Genomic DNA, 20814 nt, shown 5'->3' with positions numbered 1-20814 from the left:
AAAGGTATAAAAATATTATAATAAAAAGACATACAATTTATGCAAACGATATCAAAATAAACAGGAGAACTTACAGAAATTATCTAACTGGTAGTCTGCTTTCTGCTCCCTGAGGGTAGGAAGAATGCAGATTGGATCACACCAGCTTCCCAGGCTGCCCCCATCATGTGAACACAATTCTCTGTCTGCAGCCTAAATTTATAACTTTGGTCTGGAGGTCAGGTTTCTAGACCGGCCCCTCAGGTCAATATCATAACTGCTGCCTGTTTGACTGGTCTTAAAGGCACATGACCAGTATTCCATGGTCTTAAAGGCACATGACCAGTATTCCATGGTCTTAAAGGCACATGACAAGTTTTTCCTGGCCTTAAAGGCACATGAGCAGTATTCCCTGCTCTTAAGGGCACATAACCAGTATTCCCTGGTCTTAAAGGCACATGACCAGTATTCCCTGGTCTTAAAGGCACTTGACCAGCATTCCCTGGTCTTAAGGGCACATGACCAGTATTCCCTGTTCTTAAAGGCTCAAGACCAACATTCCCTAGTCTTAAAGTCACATGACCAGTATTTCCTCGTCTTAAAGGCACATGACCAGGAGCCTCCGCCGCAGATCCCAGCTTATCCCAGAGACCGCAAACCATGGCTTCTCGGACCAAGAGATTGAATCCCTCCGTGAACCCTCTGTGGCTCAGAGTGCTCTCAGGACCGATATAGATGGTCCCTCTCCTACATGGGAGCCGTCAGCTAGCAGGGGCCACAAGTATTCTAGAAACGTACAGGCGTCTAGAAATGTACAGGCGTCTAGAAAACGGAAGCTTCATTTCCTGATCTCCCTCACCAATGATTTGCTGAGAACAAGACTCTGAATATGGATCGGATATTGCCTTGGATCTGGTCTCGCCAGAGCTTCAGAAAAGGATGGGATTCACCTATTTATATCATCAACCAATCTCTGTAGATTGACAAGGACTCCGGTTCTACTCTAGATCACGCAGTGTCCCTCATAAGGAGACTAAACTGCCTCGTGGAGCATTTGCCATTCACTCGGACAGGGAGTGTCCAGATAAGCGATTCATTGGATAGAAGCCTCTTTAAGCGCGGTATCCTTTTTCAGCCAATATGCAAACACGTGGGGTGTCCCCTCCACGTATACCCCCCTAGAACGTGGGATGCCATACCTGGTCTGATTTTTAGGGGCGACGGCCGGGTCCTTTAAAGGGCACCGATCTCCCCACACCATCAACAGATGAGCACATGGAGTGTCGCCTCCATGTATCCTCTTCTGCAGCCAGGCCTAACGCCGGACAACCAGCCCTGTCCACCCGGGGACCTGAACTCTGTGGATGCACAGAGGCATCCTTTTGGCATCTGAGCAGCCCCCTCTGCATCACCACTATCTAGCGGATGATGCAAGAAGGCGGACGATCCCTCTCCACTTCCCTGTTAAAAGGATGGTAGATTGAGGGTTCATCATTTTAACTCTGCACGGTCAAAAGAGAGCGGTGATAGCAAGAGAAGGCTGTTTCCTGACCTGGATGCAGCCGAGCACTCTGCCACGTGGCAGATTAACCGGGTAGAATCTCCTGTGGTATACCTTCCAGTATCCCTGCCCGATGGGTCATCAATTAAAAATACCACGGACTGTCAGATAGCAAATCTGGTTCGTTCCGTCTTGCGGCCTCGAGTTCAATGCTCTACCCTCTCTTAGCGGCCTCATGGGTTGCTAAAGCAATGGTCTCCTGGTCGGAGACCTTAACTACTTTGATTCACAACAGTAACCTTTTCCCGTAGACAGTACAGCTGGCCAATCAAATCTCTTGAGCGGGAGACAATGTGGTTCACGCCTCTTGGATGCGGCTAGTTGCACGGTGCTGTTAGCAGCAAATGCCATTACACTCAGAAGGACATTATAGCTCAGAGAATGGAAGCGTACTCTGCATTCAAAAGGCCTCTGACATCACTCCCTTAACAGAGTGGTTGGTTATTCGGTGAAAAGTTGGGAGCGTTTCCCACGCAGGAACAAAGGATCGCATGTTTCCTATAGACCCAGCCAGCAGTGGAAGCATTGTCCAGGACAGTGTAAGGGATCTTGGTTCCAAAAAAGGGGGACTGAAAAGTGTTCTGTCTTCATACACGTTGATACGGTGTGTGATCCAACATACAGCATAAACCACTTCTGTCTTCCAAATAAGCAGACTGTTCTCTGTAGTCTAACTTGTTTATTGGTAACAGGTATTGAAATGCGGTAAAACTAAAGGAATACAAATTACATATATAAGTATTGGGCTATATTGGTAACAAGTATTGAAATGCGGTAAAACTAAAGGAATACAAATCTACTATATAAAGCTGAATGTGTGTGTGATTGTGAGGCGAAATTTTAACCCCGCGCGTTCCAATTCACCAAACAATTTTGCCCCTATCTACATAATGGGGAAAAAAGTGAAAGGAAAAGTGTTGGAAGCGTCGCAGCTACAGAAACAAAATTTTGCACAGTCACACGTCTGGACCCTGAGAGCGTCATAGGCTACGTTGTGAGGTGAAATTTTAACCCCGCGCTTTCCAATTCACCAAACAATTTTGCCCCTATCTACATAATGGGGAAAAAAGTGAAAGGAAAAGTGTTGGAGGCGTCGCAGCTACAGAAACAAAATTTTGCACAGTCACACGTCTGGACCCCGAGAGCGTCATAGGCTACGTTGTGAGGTGAAATTTTAACCCCGCGCTTTCCAATTCACCAAACAATTTTGCCCCTATCTACATAATGGGGAAAAAGTGAAATGAAAAGTGTTGGAGGCGTCGCAGCTACAGAAACAAAATTTTGCACAGTCACACGTCTGGACCCTGAGAGCGTCATAGGCTATGTTGTGAGGTGAAATTTTAACCCCGCGCTTTCCAATTCACCAAACTATTTTTCCCCTATCTACATAATGGGGAAAAGTGAAAGGAAAAGTGTAGGAGGCAAATTGACAGCTGCCAGATGTGAACAAGGGGGACTTAAAGAGTGAGAGCGATGGCGCCAAAGAGTATATACCGATCAGTTGCTAAGGTGGGGCCCCGACATGGGATACTCACCACACACGGGGATATGAACACACACACAAAATGCGCCACACACTACCACGTGCTTGAACACATATACCACCCTCAGCACACATTTCACCACACATACACCAACCTCGCCACATAAAAGTCGAAACACAAAAGTCGCCACTCAAAACTCACCACGCGCAAAACTCACCACATGCAAAAAATAGGCTCACGCAAAACTCGCCACAAGTGCAAAACTCACCTCATGGAAAACTCGCCACACGCAAAACTTGCACATGCGGAAAAATTGCCACATGCACAAAATTTGCAACACATGCAAAAGTTGCCTCACACAAAACTTGCACATACTCAAAAGGCACCAGACATAAAACTCACCACGCGCAAAACTCGCCATGCGCAAAACTTGCTGCACACAATTTGCTACACTAACCTGTCACATGCAACTCGACACACAAAAAGTTGCTACACGCATGTTGCCACACAAAACTCATCTCACAAAAGTCGCTACATGCATGTCGCCACACGCAACTCAACACACACAACTTGACAAACGAAACTCGCCCTAAAACACACACAAGTCTGGTATTAGCCTTCAAAAATAAAAATCTGATTAATAAGCAGACAAACTACAAGAGCAACAAATGTACCATATAGGAAATACGGCAGCTGTCAGTCACATGACCTGTCTATTATATGTATGTGTGAGCTAATATATACTGCCAGGGGGAGGGCTTCCTGTTGGCTGGGGATTTATCAGGCTGCCAATTTATCTTACAAATACTGAGGTAAAAATACTGAGCAAATAACGTGTTAACGAGGTCTAATACAGGAGATCACACAGGTATATACTATATACAGGGGAGATGACACACATATATATATATACTATATACAGGAGAGATGACACACAGGTATATACTATATAAAGGAGGAGATGACATACAGGTACATACTATATACAGGATGAGATGACATACAGGTATATACTATATACAGGAGGAGATGACACACAGGTATATACTATATACAGGAGCAGATTACCTACAGGTATATACTATATACAGGAGGAGATGACATACAGGTATATGCTATATATAGAAGATGACATACAGGTATATACTATATACAGGAGGAGATGACACACAGATATATACTATATACAGGGGAGATGACACACAGGTATATACTATATACAGGAGGAGATGACATACAGGTATATACTATATATAGTAGGAGATGACATACAGGTATATACTATATATAGGAGATGACATACAGGTATATACTATATATAGGAGGAGATGACATACAGGTATATACTATATATAGGAGGAGATGACATACAGGTATATACTATATACAAGGGAGATGACACACAGCAGGTATATACTATATACAGGGGAGATGATATACAGGTATATACTATATACAGGAGATGACATAAAGGTGTATATTATAAATAAGGGAGATGACAAACATGTATATACTGATGTGAAAATGAGAGGTGTGAGGTGAAAATGAAAAGGTGTGAGTGCAAAATGAGAGGAGTGAGGGAAAATAGTGTAGTGATCGGAAAATGACAGATGTGAGGTCGAAATGACAAGTGTTAGGCGGGAATGAGAGGAGTGAGGGAGAAAATGAGAGGTGTGAGGGAGAAAATGAGAGATGTGAGGGGGAAAATGAGAGGCGTGATGGGAAAATAAGAGAAGTGACGTGCTATAACTAACCACAGATATTTACTATGCCCAGGCAACGCCGGGCTCTTCAGCTAGTGACATATATAAGTATTGGGCTATATTGGTAACAAGTATTGAAATGCGGTAAAACTAAAGGAATACAAATAACATATATAAGTATTGGGCTAAACAATCACACAGCTGATACTTTACAACTGACAAAGAAAGTATACAGTATGACGCAACCTATGTACATAACTACATACAGTAAGTCCCTGGTAATCACGTTTCCTGTGTACTGACTGCTATACAGTTAATCACATTATGTACAACACTACATTGCAAGAACAGGGATAATGATCTTACCGGATAAACTTAACCAGGATGGCAAGTAAGTGAGGTAGTTCCAACACAGCAGAAGAGCATGTGTGTCCAGGAAGAACACAGGGAGAAAATGGAGGTTCCTCATGCCAAAATGCCTTGGTGCAAACCCACAATGCAACACTCTAATTATTACTAAAAAACACAGGTAATAAATTTAACCACCACTGGGTGGTGCTATAACACAGCAAAAACCAACACTAATAGTAGTGAACTTTTAATGCATAATTGGAATCCTACTGTCCTTTTAAATGGACAAAACAGAAAAGTAAGACCGATCCTGGATTTCAAACTTCTATGAAGCTTGACAAAGTCCTCCTTCGGATGGCGTTCCTCCGTTGAGCCATTACTTAAACGGAAAAAGGTCCACTGCCTTCTGGCGAGTCACCCCATCCGAATTCAATTGGAAACTGCCACGGCTGTGCTATAGGTCAATCATCTAGCAGGTACCCACGGTCAGGCACCATGGCCGAGGTACCTCACATTCTCTGATGGGCCGAGATCTAACATTCGGTGATCTCGGCAGTACACATCCCAGGAGTAGAACTCTGGGCGGCAGACTTCTTCAGCCATCAGGGTCCCACCTCAAGTGAGGGGGAACTTCACCCGGAAGTCTTCCATCGGATCTGCCTTCACTGGAGCACTCCAGATGTAGATCGGATGGCGTCCAGACTGAATGCTAATGTACTCAAGTTCATGGTTCGGCCTCGAGATCCAAAAAGCCATCACAGTGCATGCTCTGGTTCTTCCATGGTACCAGTTTCCATAACCTCTCTTCCATTACTTCTGAGAGCCTTTCGGAAGCAAGAAGGGCCCCAGTGATCCTGGGAGATCCGCACTTACCATGTCAGGTTTTTCGTTTGTGGAACTAGTACTCTTTTTCCGTCTCATTGTAACAAGACTGCAAGTAGGGACGTTCTCGCAGGAAGTTTTCACATGTGGTTCTTCCCTATCGCATCCCGTTAGATCTTTGGGTCCTTAATGGTCCTGGGAGTCTTACAGTAGACTCATTTTGTTCCGGACAGACTTTACTATCAGGGACAGCCGCCCTTTATTCTCTGTGATCTTGTCATCCTCACGAGTCTTCGGAGCTAGCCTCTCTGTTCTTTCAGACTTTTTTCCTTTTTACCATCAAGGCAAGGTTGTCCTCAGGCCATCCCCGTCCCTTGTTACCAAGGTGGTATCGTATTTCCACTGTAACGAGGACATCGTTCTTCCCTCATCTCTTTCGGCACCAGTCCACAAAACGGAATGGGTTCCTCATATTATATTCTGAACAAATAGAGTGCTCTAAGTAGATATGTATCGAAGATGGCGTCCTTCCGAAGGTTGGACACTATTTGGGCTTCCTGACGGTAAGAGAAAGGCTTCCTGACGGTTACAGGAAGGGTTTAGCCGTTTCATCTGCCATGTTAGCCTGGTGGATTCGTTTCACCATCCAGGTGTCCTTCCGTGTTAGATGTCAGCCTATCTCCAACCCTGTCTTTCATGGTTTCTTGGGTTCTAGGCACCAGGCGTCGGCAAAGCATGCCTGCAAGCTTGTGTTCGTCCAGTCTGCATGCATTCTCGAAGCACTATAATTCCCAGACTTCCACAGATGTGAGTCTGGGCAGGCGGACACTGCAAGCCGCAGTGGCGCACTTGTAAGTAGCGGTTACACAAGGCCTCATCTGATGTTGCCCCCACCCAGGGACTGCTTTGGGACGTCCCACGGTCTGTGTCCCCCAATGAGGCGAAGGAGAAATAGGGATTTTTGTGTACTCACCGTAAAATCCTTTTCTCCGAGCCATTCATTGGGGGACACAGCTCCCACCCTGTTATTAGCTTGTACTTGTTTTATGATTTTGACATGTTATAATTAGTGATGAGCGAATATATTCGTTACTCAAGATTTCTCGACCATGCTCGGGGGTCCTCCAAGTATTTTTTAGTACTCGGAGATTTAGTTTTTCTTGCCGTAGCTGAATGATTTACATCTGTTAGTCAGCATAAGTACATGTTGGAGTTGCCTGGTTGCTAGGGAATCCCCACATGTACTTATGCTGGCTAACAGATATAAATCATTCAGCTGCGGAATTAAAAACTAAATTTCCGAGCACTAAAAAATACTCGAAGGACCCCCGAGCGTGCTAGGGAAATCTCGAGTAACAAGTATATTCGCTCATCAGTAGTTATAATCTCATATGTCGTTATTGATCTCCTACTGCTATTGCACTGAACTGGTTAGCTGAGAGCCAGCAGGAGGGTATACACTGCAGAGGAGGAGCTAACTTTCTTTGTATCACTTAGCGTCAGCATCCTAGTGGCAGCAGCATACACCCACGGTCTGTGTCCCCCAATGAATGGCTCGGAGAAAAGGATTTTACGGTGAGTACACAAAAATCCCTATTTTGTTTTTTGTAACCATTCTTTCTTTCTAACAATTAATGTACTGGAAAATAAAAAATTCTAAATGCTGTGAAACTGTAAAAAGAAATTGCAATTCTGGCTCGGTTTTGGTTTTTGGGATTTTGTTTTCATAGCGTTCACTCTGGGGTAAAAATGACTCCTGAATAATAAGTTTTAGGCTTTTACCAAACTTGTACAGTTTTTTTAAAACATTTAAATGTAGAAACAAAGTGTAGAATTGTATTAAAAAAATTACATTTTGATATTTTGTTCATTGCACTTTTTTTTAGCGAGGAGGGGAGATCGAAAAATTGATATCCTGTGGTTTTTGTTTTTTAATTCACATTGCGACATTTACCAACCAGGTTAAAAAAAATTGATATTTTGAAAGCCTGGACTTCTCTGGATGCCACAAACATATCAAATATGTTTATTTTTTTATGTTTTTATATTTCATTATTTTTATTGGTGAATAAAGTGGCAGGGCGAATTTATATATATTTATATATATAATATATACTAGCTGAAGAGCCCAGCGTTGCCTGGGCATAGTAAATATCTGTGGTTAGTTATAGCACCTCACTTCTCTTATTTTCCCATCACGCCTCTCATTTTCCCCCTCACATCTCTCATTTTCTCCCTTACACCTCTCATTTTTCCCCTCACTCCTCTTATTTTCCCCCTCACTCTTCTCATTCCCCCCTAACACTTATCATTTCGACCTCACATCTGTCATTTTCTGATCACTCCACTATTTTCCCTCACTCCTCTCATTTTGCACTCACACCGTTTAATTTTCACCTCACACTCCTCATTTTCACCTCGCACCTCTAATTTTCCCCTCAGTATATACATGTTTGTCATCTCCCTTATATATAGTATACATCTATATGTCATCTCCTTTATATAGTATATACCTGTATGTCATCTCCCCTGTAAATAGTATATACCTGCTGTGTGTCATCTCCTCCTGTATTTTGTATATACCTATGTGTCATCTCCTCCTGTATATACCTGTATGTCATCTCTTCTGTATATACTATATACCTGTATGTCATCGCCTCCTATATATAGTGTATACCTGTATGTCATCTCCTCCTGTATATAGTATATACCTGTGTGTCATCTCCTCCTGTATATAGTATATACCTGTATGTCATCTCCTCCTATATATAGTATATACCTGTATGTCATCTCCTGTATATAGTATATACCTGTATGTCATCTCCCCTGTATATAGTATATACCTGCTGTATATCATCTCCTCCTCTATATACCTATGTGTCATCTCCTCTTTTATATAGTATACTAGATTGTGGCCCGATTCTAACGCATCGGGTATTCTAGAATATGCATGTCCCCGTAGTATATGGACAATGATGATTCCAGAATTCGTGGCAGACTGTGCCCGTCGCTGATTGGTCGAGGCAACCTTTATGACGTCATCGTCGCCATGGCAACCATTATGACATCTACGTCGATACTGTGCCCGTCGCTGAATCAGAAACGTGGGATTTCTATGTCCTTTATGACATCATCGTCGCTGTGCCCGCTGCTGATTGGTCGAAGCCTGGCGGCCTCGGGTATTCTAGAATATGCATGTCCCCGTAGTATATGGACAATGATGATTCCAGAATTCGTGGCAGACTGTGCCCGTCGCTGATTAGTCGAGGCAACGTTTATGACATCATTGTCGCCATGGCAACCATTATGACATCATCGTCGCTGTGCCCGTTGCTGATTGGTGGCCTCGACCAATCAGGTGTGGGATGTCTACGTCCTTTATGACATCATCGTCGCTGTGCCCGTTGCTGGCCTGGCGGCCTCGACCAATCAGAGACGCGGGATTTCCAGGACAGACAGACAGACAGACAGACAGACAGACAGACGGAAAAACCCTTAGGCAATTATATATATAGATACCTGTATGTCATCTCCTCCTGTATATAGTATATACGTGTGTCATCTCCTGTATATAGTATATACCTGTAAGTCATCTCCTCCTGTATATAGTATATACCTGTATGTCATCTCCTGTATATAGTATATACCTGTGTGTCATCTGCTCCTGTATATAGTATATACCTGTGTCATCTCCTCCTGTATATAGTATATACCTGTGTGTGTCATCTCCCCTGTATATAGTATATACCTGTGTGTCATCTGCTCCTGTATATAGTATATATGTGTGTCATCTCCTCCTGTATATAGTATATGCCTGTATGTCATCTCCTCCTGTATATAGTATATACCTGTGTCATCTCCCCTGTATATAGTATATATGTGTGTGTCATCTCCCCTGTATCTAGTATATACCTGTGTGTCATCTCCTCCTGTATATAGTATATACCTGTGTGTCATCTCCTCCTGTATATAGTATATGTGTGTGTCATCTCCTCCTGTATATAGTATATACCTGTATGTCATCTCCTCCTGTATTAGACCGCGTTCACACGTTATTTGCTCAGTATTTTTACCTCAGTATTTGTAAGCTAAATTGGCAGCCTGATAAATCCCCAGCCAACAGGAAGCCCTCCCCTTTGGCAGTATATATTAGCTCACACATACACATAATAGACAGGTCATGTGACTGACAGCTGCCGTATTTCATATATGGTACAGTTGTTGCTCTTGTAGTTTGTCTGCTTATTAATCAGATTTTTATTTTTGAAGGATAATAAAGGGGATGGGAGAACTACAATACCCAGATAGATTAGCGAAATTAGGATTATTTAGTCTAGAAAAAAGACGACTGAGGGGCGATCTAATAACCATGTATAAGTATATAAGGGGACAATACAAATATCTCGCTGAGGATCTGTTTATACCAAGGAAGGTGACGGGCACAAGGGGGCATTCTTTGTGTCTGGAGGAGAGAAGGTTTTTCCACCAACATAGAAGAGGATTATTTACTGTTAGGGCAGTGAGAATCTGGAATTGCTTGCCTGAGGAGGTGGTGATGGCGAACTCAGTCGAGGGGTTCAAGAGAGGCCTGGATGTCTTCCTGGAGCAGAACAATATTGTATCATACAATTAGGTTCTGTAGAAGGACGTAGATCTGGGGATTTATTATGATGGAATATAGGCTGAACTGGATGGACAAATGTCTTTTTTCGGCCTTACTAACTATGTTACTATGTTATGTTACTATAATACCAGACTTGTGTGTGTTTTATGGTGAGTTTCATGTGTGTGTTGAGTTGCGTGTGGCGACATGCATGTAGCGACTTTTGTGAGATGAGTTTTGTGTGGCGACATGCGTGTAGCAACTTTTTGTGTCGAGTTGCATGTGACAGGTTAGTGTAGCAAGTTGTGTGCAGCAAGTTTTGCGCATGGCGAGTTTTGCGCGTGGCGAGTTTTATGTGTGGTGCGTTTTGAGTATGTGCAAGTTTTGTGTGAGGCAACTTTTGCATGTGTTGCAACTTTTGTGCATGTGGCAATTTTTCCGCGTGTGGCGGAGTTTTCCATGAGGTGAGTTTTGCACGTGTGACGAGTTTTGCGTGAGCCTAGTTTTGCGCGTGGCGAGTTTTGAGCGGCGACTTTTGTGTTTCGACTTTTATGTGGCGAGGTTGGTGTATGTGTGGTGAAATGTGTGCTGAGGGTAATATGTGTTCAAGCACGTGGTAGTGTGTGGCGCATTTTGTGTGTGTCCATATCCCCGTGTGTGGTGAGTATCCCATGTCGGGGCCCCACCTTAGCGACTGTACGGTATATACTCTTTGGCGCCATCGCTCTCATTCTTTAAGTCCCCCTTGTTCACATCTGGCAGCTGTCAATTTGCCTCCAACACTTTTCCTTTCACTTTTTCCCCATTATGTAGATAGAGGCAAAATTGTTTGGTGAATTGGAACGCGAGGTGTTAAAATTTCGCCTCACAACATAGCCTACGACGCTCTCGGGGTCCAGACGTGTGACTGTGCAAAATTTTGTGGCTGACGCTGCGACGGTGCAGATGCCAATCCCGGACATACATACATACTGTACACACACACATTCAGCTTTATATATTAGATATATTTTGTAAATATTTTGAAAAGCTTTTGTTTTGTACTTTATTTTCTAGTCCCCTTAGGAGACTTGCACCTGCAATCTTTCAATCACTTACATATATAGATATATAGCACATATCTCGGCTTCTCATGGAGTTAAGCCTATAGCTTATCTTCGCCGGAGGACCAAGATGGCAGTGACGGGGGCTTTCAGCAGACCCCTGGCTGCCAGAATAACTCATCGTGTTGGTAATAACCTGTACATGTGAGTTCCATTAAAATGCCACTGAGGGTCTTGTCCCATCCTGCATAATATACAGGGCCGTATTTGCCACTAGGCACTTGAGGGCACGTGCCTAGGGCGGCAGGATGTGGGGGGGCGCACTTGAGCAAGTTTTTTTTTATATATAAAGTCTGGGGTCAAGCACCCCCCCCTCCCTCTCTCCCTCCCACCCTTGCCCCCCCCCCCTCCCTGAAGACTTCATACTTACTCTCCTCCAGCGGTGCCTGCTGCAACTCCGTCTCAGCGCCGGCAGCTCATCCTGTCCTCAGCGCTCACGTGGTACCGCTCATTAAGGTGATGAATATGGATGCATATTCATGACCTTAATGAGCGGTACCACATGACCGCTCACGCAGGAAGAAGGTGCTGTGCCGGGAGTCGGGACAGAGCTAGAGGGATGTTCGGCGCGGCCGCGTGGTGTGGGAAAGGTGAGTATGAGGGACAGGGGGACGGGGGGATGAAGGAGGATGGTAAGCCGAGCCATGCAAGATGGGAGCAGGATCGGGAGCAGGGGGGTTGAGAGATGAGCCATGCATACAGTGGGGAATATGAGCCATTCATACAGGAGGGGGGGTGAATATGAGCCATGCATACAGGAAGGGGGGTGAATATGAGCCATGCATACAGGAGGGGGGGAATATGAGCCATGCATACAGGAAGGGGGGAATATGAGCCATGCATACAGGAGGGGGGATTATGAGCCATGCATACAGGAGGGGGGGAATATGAGCCATGCATACAGGAGGGGGGGAATATGAGCCATGCATACAGGAGTGGGGAATATGAGCCATGCATGCAGGAGGGGGGGAATATGAGCCATGCATACAGGAGGGGGGGAATATGAGCCATGCATACAGGAGGGGGGAATATGAGCCATACATACAGGAGGGGGAGATATGAGCCATGCATATGGGATGGGAGGGAGATGAGCCATGCATACAGGAGGCGGGATATGAGCCATGCATGCAGGAGGGGGAGATATGAGCCATGCATATGGGATGGGAGAGAGATGAGCCATGCATACAGGAGGGGGATATGAGCCATGCATACAGGAAGGGGGGGAATATGAGCCATGCATATGGGATGGGAGGGAGATGAGCCATACATACAGGAGGGGGGATATGAGCCATGCATACAGAATGGGGGGAGATGAGCCATGCATACAAGATGGGAGGGGGGCATTATACAGTATTGAGCATCATGTGGGGTCATTATACAGTATGGAGCATCATGTGTGGCTGTTATACAGTATGGAGCATCATGTGTGGCCATTATACAGTATTGAGCATCATGTGTGGCCATTATACACTATGGAGCATCATGTGTGGCCATTATACAGTATTGAGCATTATGTGGGATCATTACACAGTATGGAGAACTGTGTGTGGCCATTATACAGTATGGAGCATCATGTGTGGCCGTTATACAGTATAGAGCATCATGTGTGGCCGTTATACAGTATTGAGCATCATGTGTGGCCGTTGTACAGTATTGAGCATCATGTGTGGCCATTATACAGTATGGAGCATCATGTGTGGCCATTATACAGTATGGAGCATCATGTGGGGTCATTATACAGTATGGAGAATCATGTGTGGCCATTATACAGTATGGAGCATCATGTGTGGCCATTATACAATATGGAGCATCATGTGTGGCCATTATACAGTACTGAGCATCATGTGTGGCCATTATACAGTATGGAGCACTGTTTGGCCATATTTGTTTTCAGTTATAATTATTGTATATGAAACAGTGTGATCAGCAATGCTAAATGGGTGTTGTTGGGACGTGGATATGGGTGTGAATAGTTGTGAAATAGGTGTGGTCAGAGGCGTGGCCTAAAATTTGCCACGGCGCACTACGCGCGCCGCAAACTTTATACCTCTTTTCCTTCTTCAAAAGTTGGGAGGTATGATACCGCATTTGCCAGATCACGGCAAGTGCCGCAAATCCTACAGGGAATGAATGAGGCCGAACGCAGTGTTGCCGTAAGTGATCCGTTATGCGGCAGATGCAGAAAAACTGCCCAATATGCAGCAAAATGCGACTTTCACATCAGCGATTCTTGCCAAAGTCACTGCTGATAGTGTCATACTCACCAAAGGGGGAGGCAGCACTAAGAGTGCCTAGGGCAGCAGAAACTCTAAATACGGCCCTGATAATATAGATAACCCATTGATATGAATGGGCACTGTGTAATGCTTCACTTCCCCTCCGGGGGAGCTGCTGGAAAATTAAACACCTGCTACCAGGTTTTTTTCTCAGATTGCAACTGAAAGAAACAGATCAAGCTACAGGAATGGAGACGATACCAGAAGAATATGGAGAGGTGGGGAACATGGAGGAGCCAAACAGAGAAGAACATTGCAAAGAGGAACCAGTGTCCGGCAGAAGAGGTAAAATTACTTATATTGAATCCTTTTTTAAGCTTGATACTTCGTTGTTAATGCAACTTTCATGTCGAAGGGCATACTGCGTTCAAATGTAATGTCGCATCATCCTGTCTGTGCATGTATGGCTATAATACGTATGGACCTCATTGTATAAGTCATATGTATCCTGTATACAGATAACTCCCCAGGAAAACGTTTACTGAACAGACAGTACATTGTGCCTGCCAGAGTCACCGGCGTCAGCCTCAGCGAAGACCTGGAGGCAATCCGGAGGCCAAAAACTGCTCCAGAAAGGTAAGAGGGAATAAAGGAAAACTTGGACATCAGCTGCCATATAATACTACCACTGGTGCAACAACTTATGTGGATAACTCAAGTAGAAGTGCCCCATCCATGGGGCATGGGAGATCCACACACAAGTGGCAGTATTATAGTATATTCTTGTACATAGGGGGCAGTATTATAGCAGTTATATTCTGGTACATAGGAACAGTATTATAGTAGTTATATTCTTGTACATAGGGGCAGTATTATAGTAGTTATATTCTTGTACATAGGAGCAGTATTATAGTAGTTATATTCTTGTACATAGGGGCAGTATTATAGCAGTTATATTCTGGTACATAGGAACAGTATTATAGTAGTTATATTCTTGTACATAGGGGCAGTATTATAGTAGTTATATTCTTGTATATAGGAGGCAGTATTATAGTAGTTATATTCTTATACATAGGAGCAGTAATATAGTAATTATATTCTTGTACATAGGGGCAGTATTATAGTAGTTATATTCCTGTATATAGGGGCAGTATTATAGTAGTTATATTCCTGTATATAGGATCAGTATTATAGTAGTTATATTCTTGTACATAAGGAGCAGTATTATAGTAGTTATATTCGTGTACATAGGGGCAGTATTATAGTAGTTATATTCTTGTACATAGGATCAGTATTATAGTAGTTATATTCTTGTACATAGGAGCAGTATTATAGTAGTTATATTCTTGTACATAGGCCAGTATTATAGTAGTTATATTCTTGTACATAGGGGCAGTATTATAGTAGTTATATTCTTGTACATAGGGAGCAGTATTATAGTGGTTATATTCATGTACTTAGGGGGCAGTATTATAGTAGTTATATTCTTCTACATAGGGAGTAGTATTATAGTGGTTATATTCTTGTACATAGGGGCAGTATTATAGTAGTTATATTCTTCTACATAGGTCAGTATTATAGTAGTTATATTCTTGTACATAGGTCAGTATTATAGTAGTTATATTCTTGTACATAGGTCAGTATTATAGTAGTTATATTCTTCTACATAGGGAGCAGTATTATAGTGGTTATATTCTTGTACATAGGCCTTTATTATAGTAGTTATATTCTTGTACATAGGAGCAGTATTATAGTACTTATATTCTTGTACATAGGCCAGTATTATAGTAGTTATATTCTTGTACATAGGGGCAGTATTATAGTAGTTATATTCTTCTACATAGGGAGCAGTATTATAGTGGTCATATTCTTGTACATAGGAGCAGTATTATAGTACTTATATTCTTGTACATAGGCCAGTATTATAGTAGTTATATTCTTGTACATAGGGGCAGTATTATAGTGGTTATATTCTTGTACATAGGGGCAGTATTATAGTAGTTATATTCTTGTACATAGGCCAGTATTATTATAGTTATATTCTTGTACATAGGGGCAGTATTATAGTAGTTATATTCTTGTACATAGGCCAGCATTATAGTAGTTATATTCTTGTACATAGGAGCAGTATTATAGTAGTTATATTCTTGTACATAGGCCAGTATTATAGTAGTTATATTCTAGTACATAGGATCAGTATTATAGTAGTTATATTCTTGTACATAGGGGCAGTATTATACTGGTTATATTCTTGTACATAGGGAGCAGTATTATAGTAGTTATATTCTTGTGCATAGGGGCAGTATTATAGTAGTTATATTCTTGTAAATGGGAGCAGTATTATAGTAGTTATATTCTTGTACATAGGGGCAGTATTAAAGTAGTTATATTCTTGTAAATGGGAGCAGTATTATATTAATTATATTATTGTACATAGGGACAGTATTATAGTAGTTATATTCTTGTACATAGGATCAGTATTATAGTAGTTATATTCTAGTACATAGGATCAGTATTATAGTAGTTATATTCTTGTACATAGGGGCAGCAGTGTTGTGATAAGGTAATTCAGTACCACAATGGACATAGAAGTCAGAGCACATACCGTGACCTGCCAATAACCCAAAAACATAGAATGAGCTCTGAGACGTGGGAACTCTGCTGACCGCAATCCCTAATCCTCTCCAACCACACTAGAGGCAGCCGTGGATTGCGCCTAACGCTCCCTATGCAACTCGGCACAGCCTGAGAAACTAGCTAGCCTGAAGATAGAAAATAAGCCTACCTTGCCTCAGAGAAATACCCCAAAGGAAAAGGCAGCCCCCACATATAATGACTGTGAGTTAAGATGAAAAGACAAACGTAGAGATGAAATAGATTTAGCAAAGTGAGGCCCGACTTTCTGAACAGAGCGAGGATAGGAAAGGTAACTTTGCGGTCAACACAAAACCCTACAAAAAACCACGCAAAGGGGGCAAAAAGACCCTCCGTACCGAACTAACGGCACGGAGGTACACCCTCTGCGTCCCAGAGCTTCCAGCAAGCAAGAAAAAACAAATAAGCAAGCTGGACAGAAAAAAACAGCAAACAAAATAGCAAAAGCGGAACTTAGCTATGCAGAGCAGCAGGCCACAGGAACGATCCAGAAGGAAACAGGTCCAATACTAGAACATTGACTGGAGGCCAGGATCAAAGCACTAGGTGGAGTTAAATAGAGCAGCACCTAACGACTTCACCACATCACCTGAGGAAGGAAACTCAGAAGCCGCAGTACCACTCTCCTCCACCAACGGAAGCTCACAGAGAGAATCAGCCGAAGTACCACTTGTGACCACAGGAGGGAGCTCTGCCACAGAATTCACAACACAGCAGTATAGCAGTTATATTCTTGTACATAGGGAGCAGTATTATAGTAGTTATATTCTTGTACATAGGAGCAGTATTATAGTAGTTATATTCTTGTACATAGGAGCAGCATTATTGTAGTTATATTCTTGTACATAGGGGCAGCATTATAGCAGTTATATTCTTGTACATAGGGAGCAGTATTATAGTAGTTATATTCTTGTACATATAAGCAGTATTATAGTAGTTATATTCTTGTACATAGGGACAGTATTATAGTAGATATATTCTAGTACATTGGGCAGTATTATAGTAGTTATATTCTTGTACATTGGGCAGTATTATAGTAGTTATATTCTTGTACATTGGGCAGTATTATAGTAGTTATATTCTTGTATATATGGGGCAGTATTATAGTAGTTATATTCTTGTACATTGGGCAGTATTATAGTAGTTATATCCTTGTACATAGGGGCAGTATTATAGTAGTTAGATTCTAGTACATAGGAGGCAGTATTATAGTAGTTATATTCTTGTACATAGGGGCAGTATTATAGTAGTTACATTCTTGTACATAGGGGCAGTATTATAGTAGTTATATTATTGTACATAGGAGCAGTATTATAGTAGTTATATTCTTGTACATAGGGGCAGTATTATAGTAGTTATATTCTTGTACATAGGAGCAGTATTATAGTAGTTATATTCTTGTACATAGGAGCAGTATTATAGTAGTTATATTCTTGTACATAGGGGCAGTATTATAGTAGTTATATTCTTGCACATAGGGGCAGTATTATAGTAGTTATATTCTTGTACATAGGGGCAGTATTATAGTAGTTACATTCTTGTACATGGGGGCAGTATTATAGTAGTTATATTCTTGTACATAGGGGCAGTATTATAGTAGTTATGTTATTGTACATAGGAGCAGTATTATAGTAGTTATATTCTTGTACATAGGGGCAGTATTATAGTAGTTATATTCTTGTACATAGGGAGCAGTATTATAGTGGTTATATTCATGTACATAGGGGGCAGTATTATAGTAGTTATATTCTTGTACATAGGAGCAGTATTATAGTAGTTATATTCTTGTACATAGGAGCAGTATTATAGTAGTTATATTCTTGTACATAGGGGCAGTATTATAGTAGTTATATTCTTGCACATAGGGGCAGTATTATAGTAGTTATATTCTTGTACATAGGGGCAGTATTATAGTAGTTACATTCTTGTACATGGGGGCAGTATTATAGTAGTTATATTCTTGTACATAGGGGCAGTATTATAGTAGTTATGTTATTGTACATAGGAGCAGTATTATAGTAGTTATATTCTTGTACATAGGGGCAGTATTATAGTAGTTATATTCTTGTACATAGGGAGCAGTATTATAGTGGTTATATTCATGTACATAGGGGGCAGTATTATAGTAGTTATATTCTTCTACATAGGAGCAGTATTATAGTAGTTATATTCTTGTAGATAGGGGCAGTATTATAGTAGTTATATTCTTGTACATAGGAGAAGTATTATAGTAGTTATATTCTTCTACATAGGAGCAGTATTATAGTAGTTATATTCTTGTACATAGGGGGCAGTATTATAGTAGTTATATTCTTGTACATAGGGGGCAGTATTATAGTAGTTATGTTCTTGTACATAGGGGGCAGAATTATAGTAGTTATGTTCTTGTACATAGGGGGCAGTATTATAGTAGTTATATTCTTGTACATAGGAGCAGTATTATAGTGGTTATATTGTTGTACATAGGGGCAGTATTATAGTAGTTATATTCTTGTACATAGGAGCAGTATTATAGTAGTTATATTCTTCTACATAGGAGCAGTATTATAGTAGTTATATTCTTGTACATAGGGGGCAGTATTATAGTAGTTATATTCTTGTACATAGGGGGCAGTATTATAGTAGTTATGTTCTTGTACATAGGGGGCAGTATTATAGTAGTTATATTCTTGTACATAGGGGCAGTATTATAGTAGTTATATTCTTGTACATAGGGGCAGTATTATAGTAGTTATATTCTTGTACATAGGAGCAGTATTATAGTAGTTATATTCTTCTACATAGGAGCAGTATTATAGTAGTTATATTCTTGTACATAGGGGGCAGTATTATAGTAGTTATATTCTTGTACATAGGGGGCAGTATTATAGTAGTTATGTTCTTGTACATAGGGGGCAGTATTATAGTAGTTATATTCTTGTACATAGGAGCAGTATTATAGTAGTTATATTCTTGTACATAGGAGCAGTATTATAGTAGCTATATTCTTGTACATAGGAGCAGTATTATAGTAGTTATATTCTTGTACATAGGGGCAGTATTATAGTAGTTATATTCTTGTACATAGGAGCAGTATTATAGTAGTTATATTCTTGTAAATAGGGGCAGTATTATAGTAGTTATATTCTTGTACATAGGGGCAGTATTATAGTAGTTATATTCTTGTACATAGGGGCAGTATTATAGTAGTTATATTCTTGTACATAGGAGCAGTATTATAGTAGTTATATTCTTGTACATAGGAGCAGTATTATAGTAGTTATATTCTTGTACATAGGGGCAGTATTATAGTAGTTATATTCTTGTACATAGGAGCAGTATTATAGTAGTTATATTCTTGTACATAGGAGCAGTATTATAGTGGTTATATTCTTGTACATAGGGGCAGTATTATAGTAGTTATATTCTTGTACATAGGGGGCAGTATTATAGTAGTTTCAGTGTCCCCCTTATGGGTATATACAGTGCACTCGGGGGCTGGCAGGTCGTGTGTCCCTGATGTCTCTCTCCTCGGTGACGGGAAGCTTCGCTATGGCTAGGTGTTTGGCTTTTCTTTCTGTCCTCAGTATTGCGAGCAGCTTCTTCTGTTCTTTTTTGTGAGGTTCATAAATAGTTCATCGCAGTGAATAAATGTTCTTGTGATGGAGGTAAATGTTTCAGAGGACGATGTCAGTTTTATTCATAAGTATCAGATGTCGGCGAGATGTTGATGGTTGTATAGAGAGATGGCAGCAGGGGAGCGGGAGGTCTGATATATCGGGGGGTCACGGATCAGTAAATGGACACCGGGTTGAGGATGGATACAAACTGGTCTACATCCAGAAAGCTCTCAGTGTCCGTGTAATGTGTAATGGGGCTTGTGTTAATGCACTATTTAGTCCAAAAACTAAGATCCGCCAGTTCATTATTGATGTTGGATGAGCAGATCTTCAGGCATATCAGATGGCCATATGAACCATATATGATTAATAGTGGGATTCTTCCAGGTGATTATTCCCTGGCTTGTTACGTAGATGCCTATGGGGTGCAGGTGTATGGAGCGGGCTCAGGAGCTGAGCCTGCTGCATGTCTGGCGGATGCCGGCTGTCTTATGCAACTAGCATCTGCTTGCGACAACAGTCAGCCTCAGATCCAGTTTCCTGAGGGACTGAAAGAAAAGGAGAAAGTAAGAAAAAAAAAATGTTTTTGAAAATATTAGAAAAAGAAAGACATTAAAATTAATCTCTTTTCTTCTCGATTAAAAATAAATAAAGGTAAGAAATCAAGTATGGCGGAGAATCCATTTCAAAATTGATGTTTGAGATGAAAAAATAAACTATATGTACACCACATATGTA

At 41.5% G+C, this 20814-nt stretch overlaps 1 protein-coding gene across 2 annotated transcripts in view; it reads left to right on the top strand.

The window, feature by feature from the left end:
* The window catches only part of CCDC81 (coiled-coil domain containing 81), a 79021-nt gene that overhangs the window by 33791 nt on the left and 24416 nt on the right, over positions 1–20814 (top strand). For both annotated transcript variants that reach the window (XM_069759278.1, XM_069759279.1), the window contains exons 7-8: positions 14037–14167; positions 14341–14458. In XM_069759278.1, coding sequence (XP_069615379.1) covers positions 14037–14167; positions 14341–14458 — 249 coding nt within the window. The remainder of the gene's footprint in view (positions 1–14036; positions 14168–14340; positions 14459–20814) is intronic.

Source organism: Ranitomeya imitator, chromosome 3 (genome assembly GCF_032444005.1).
Source record: "Ranitomeya imitator isolate aRanImi1 chromosome 3, aRanImi1.pri, whole genome shotgun sequence".
Lineage (NCBI taxonomy): Eukaryota > Metazoa > Chordata > Amphibia > Anura > Dendrobatidae > Ranitomeya > Ranitomeya imitator.
The sequence above is the reverse complement of the archived record's forward strand: the minus strand, read 5'-3'. Positions and strand labels throughout refer to the sequence as shown.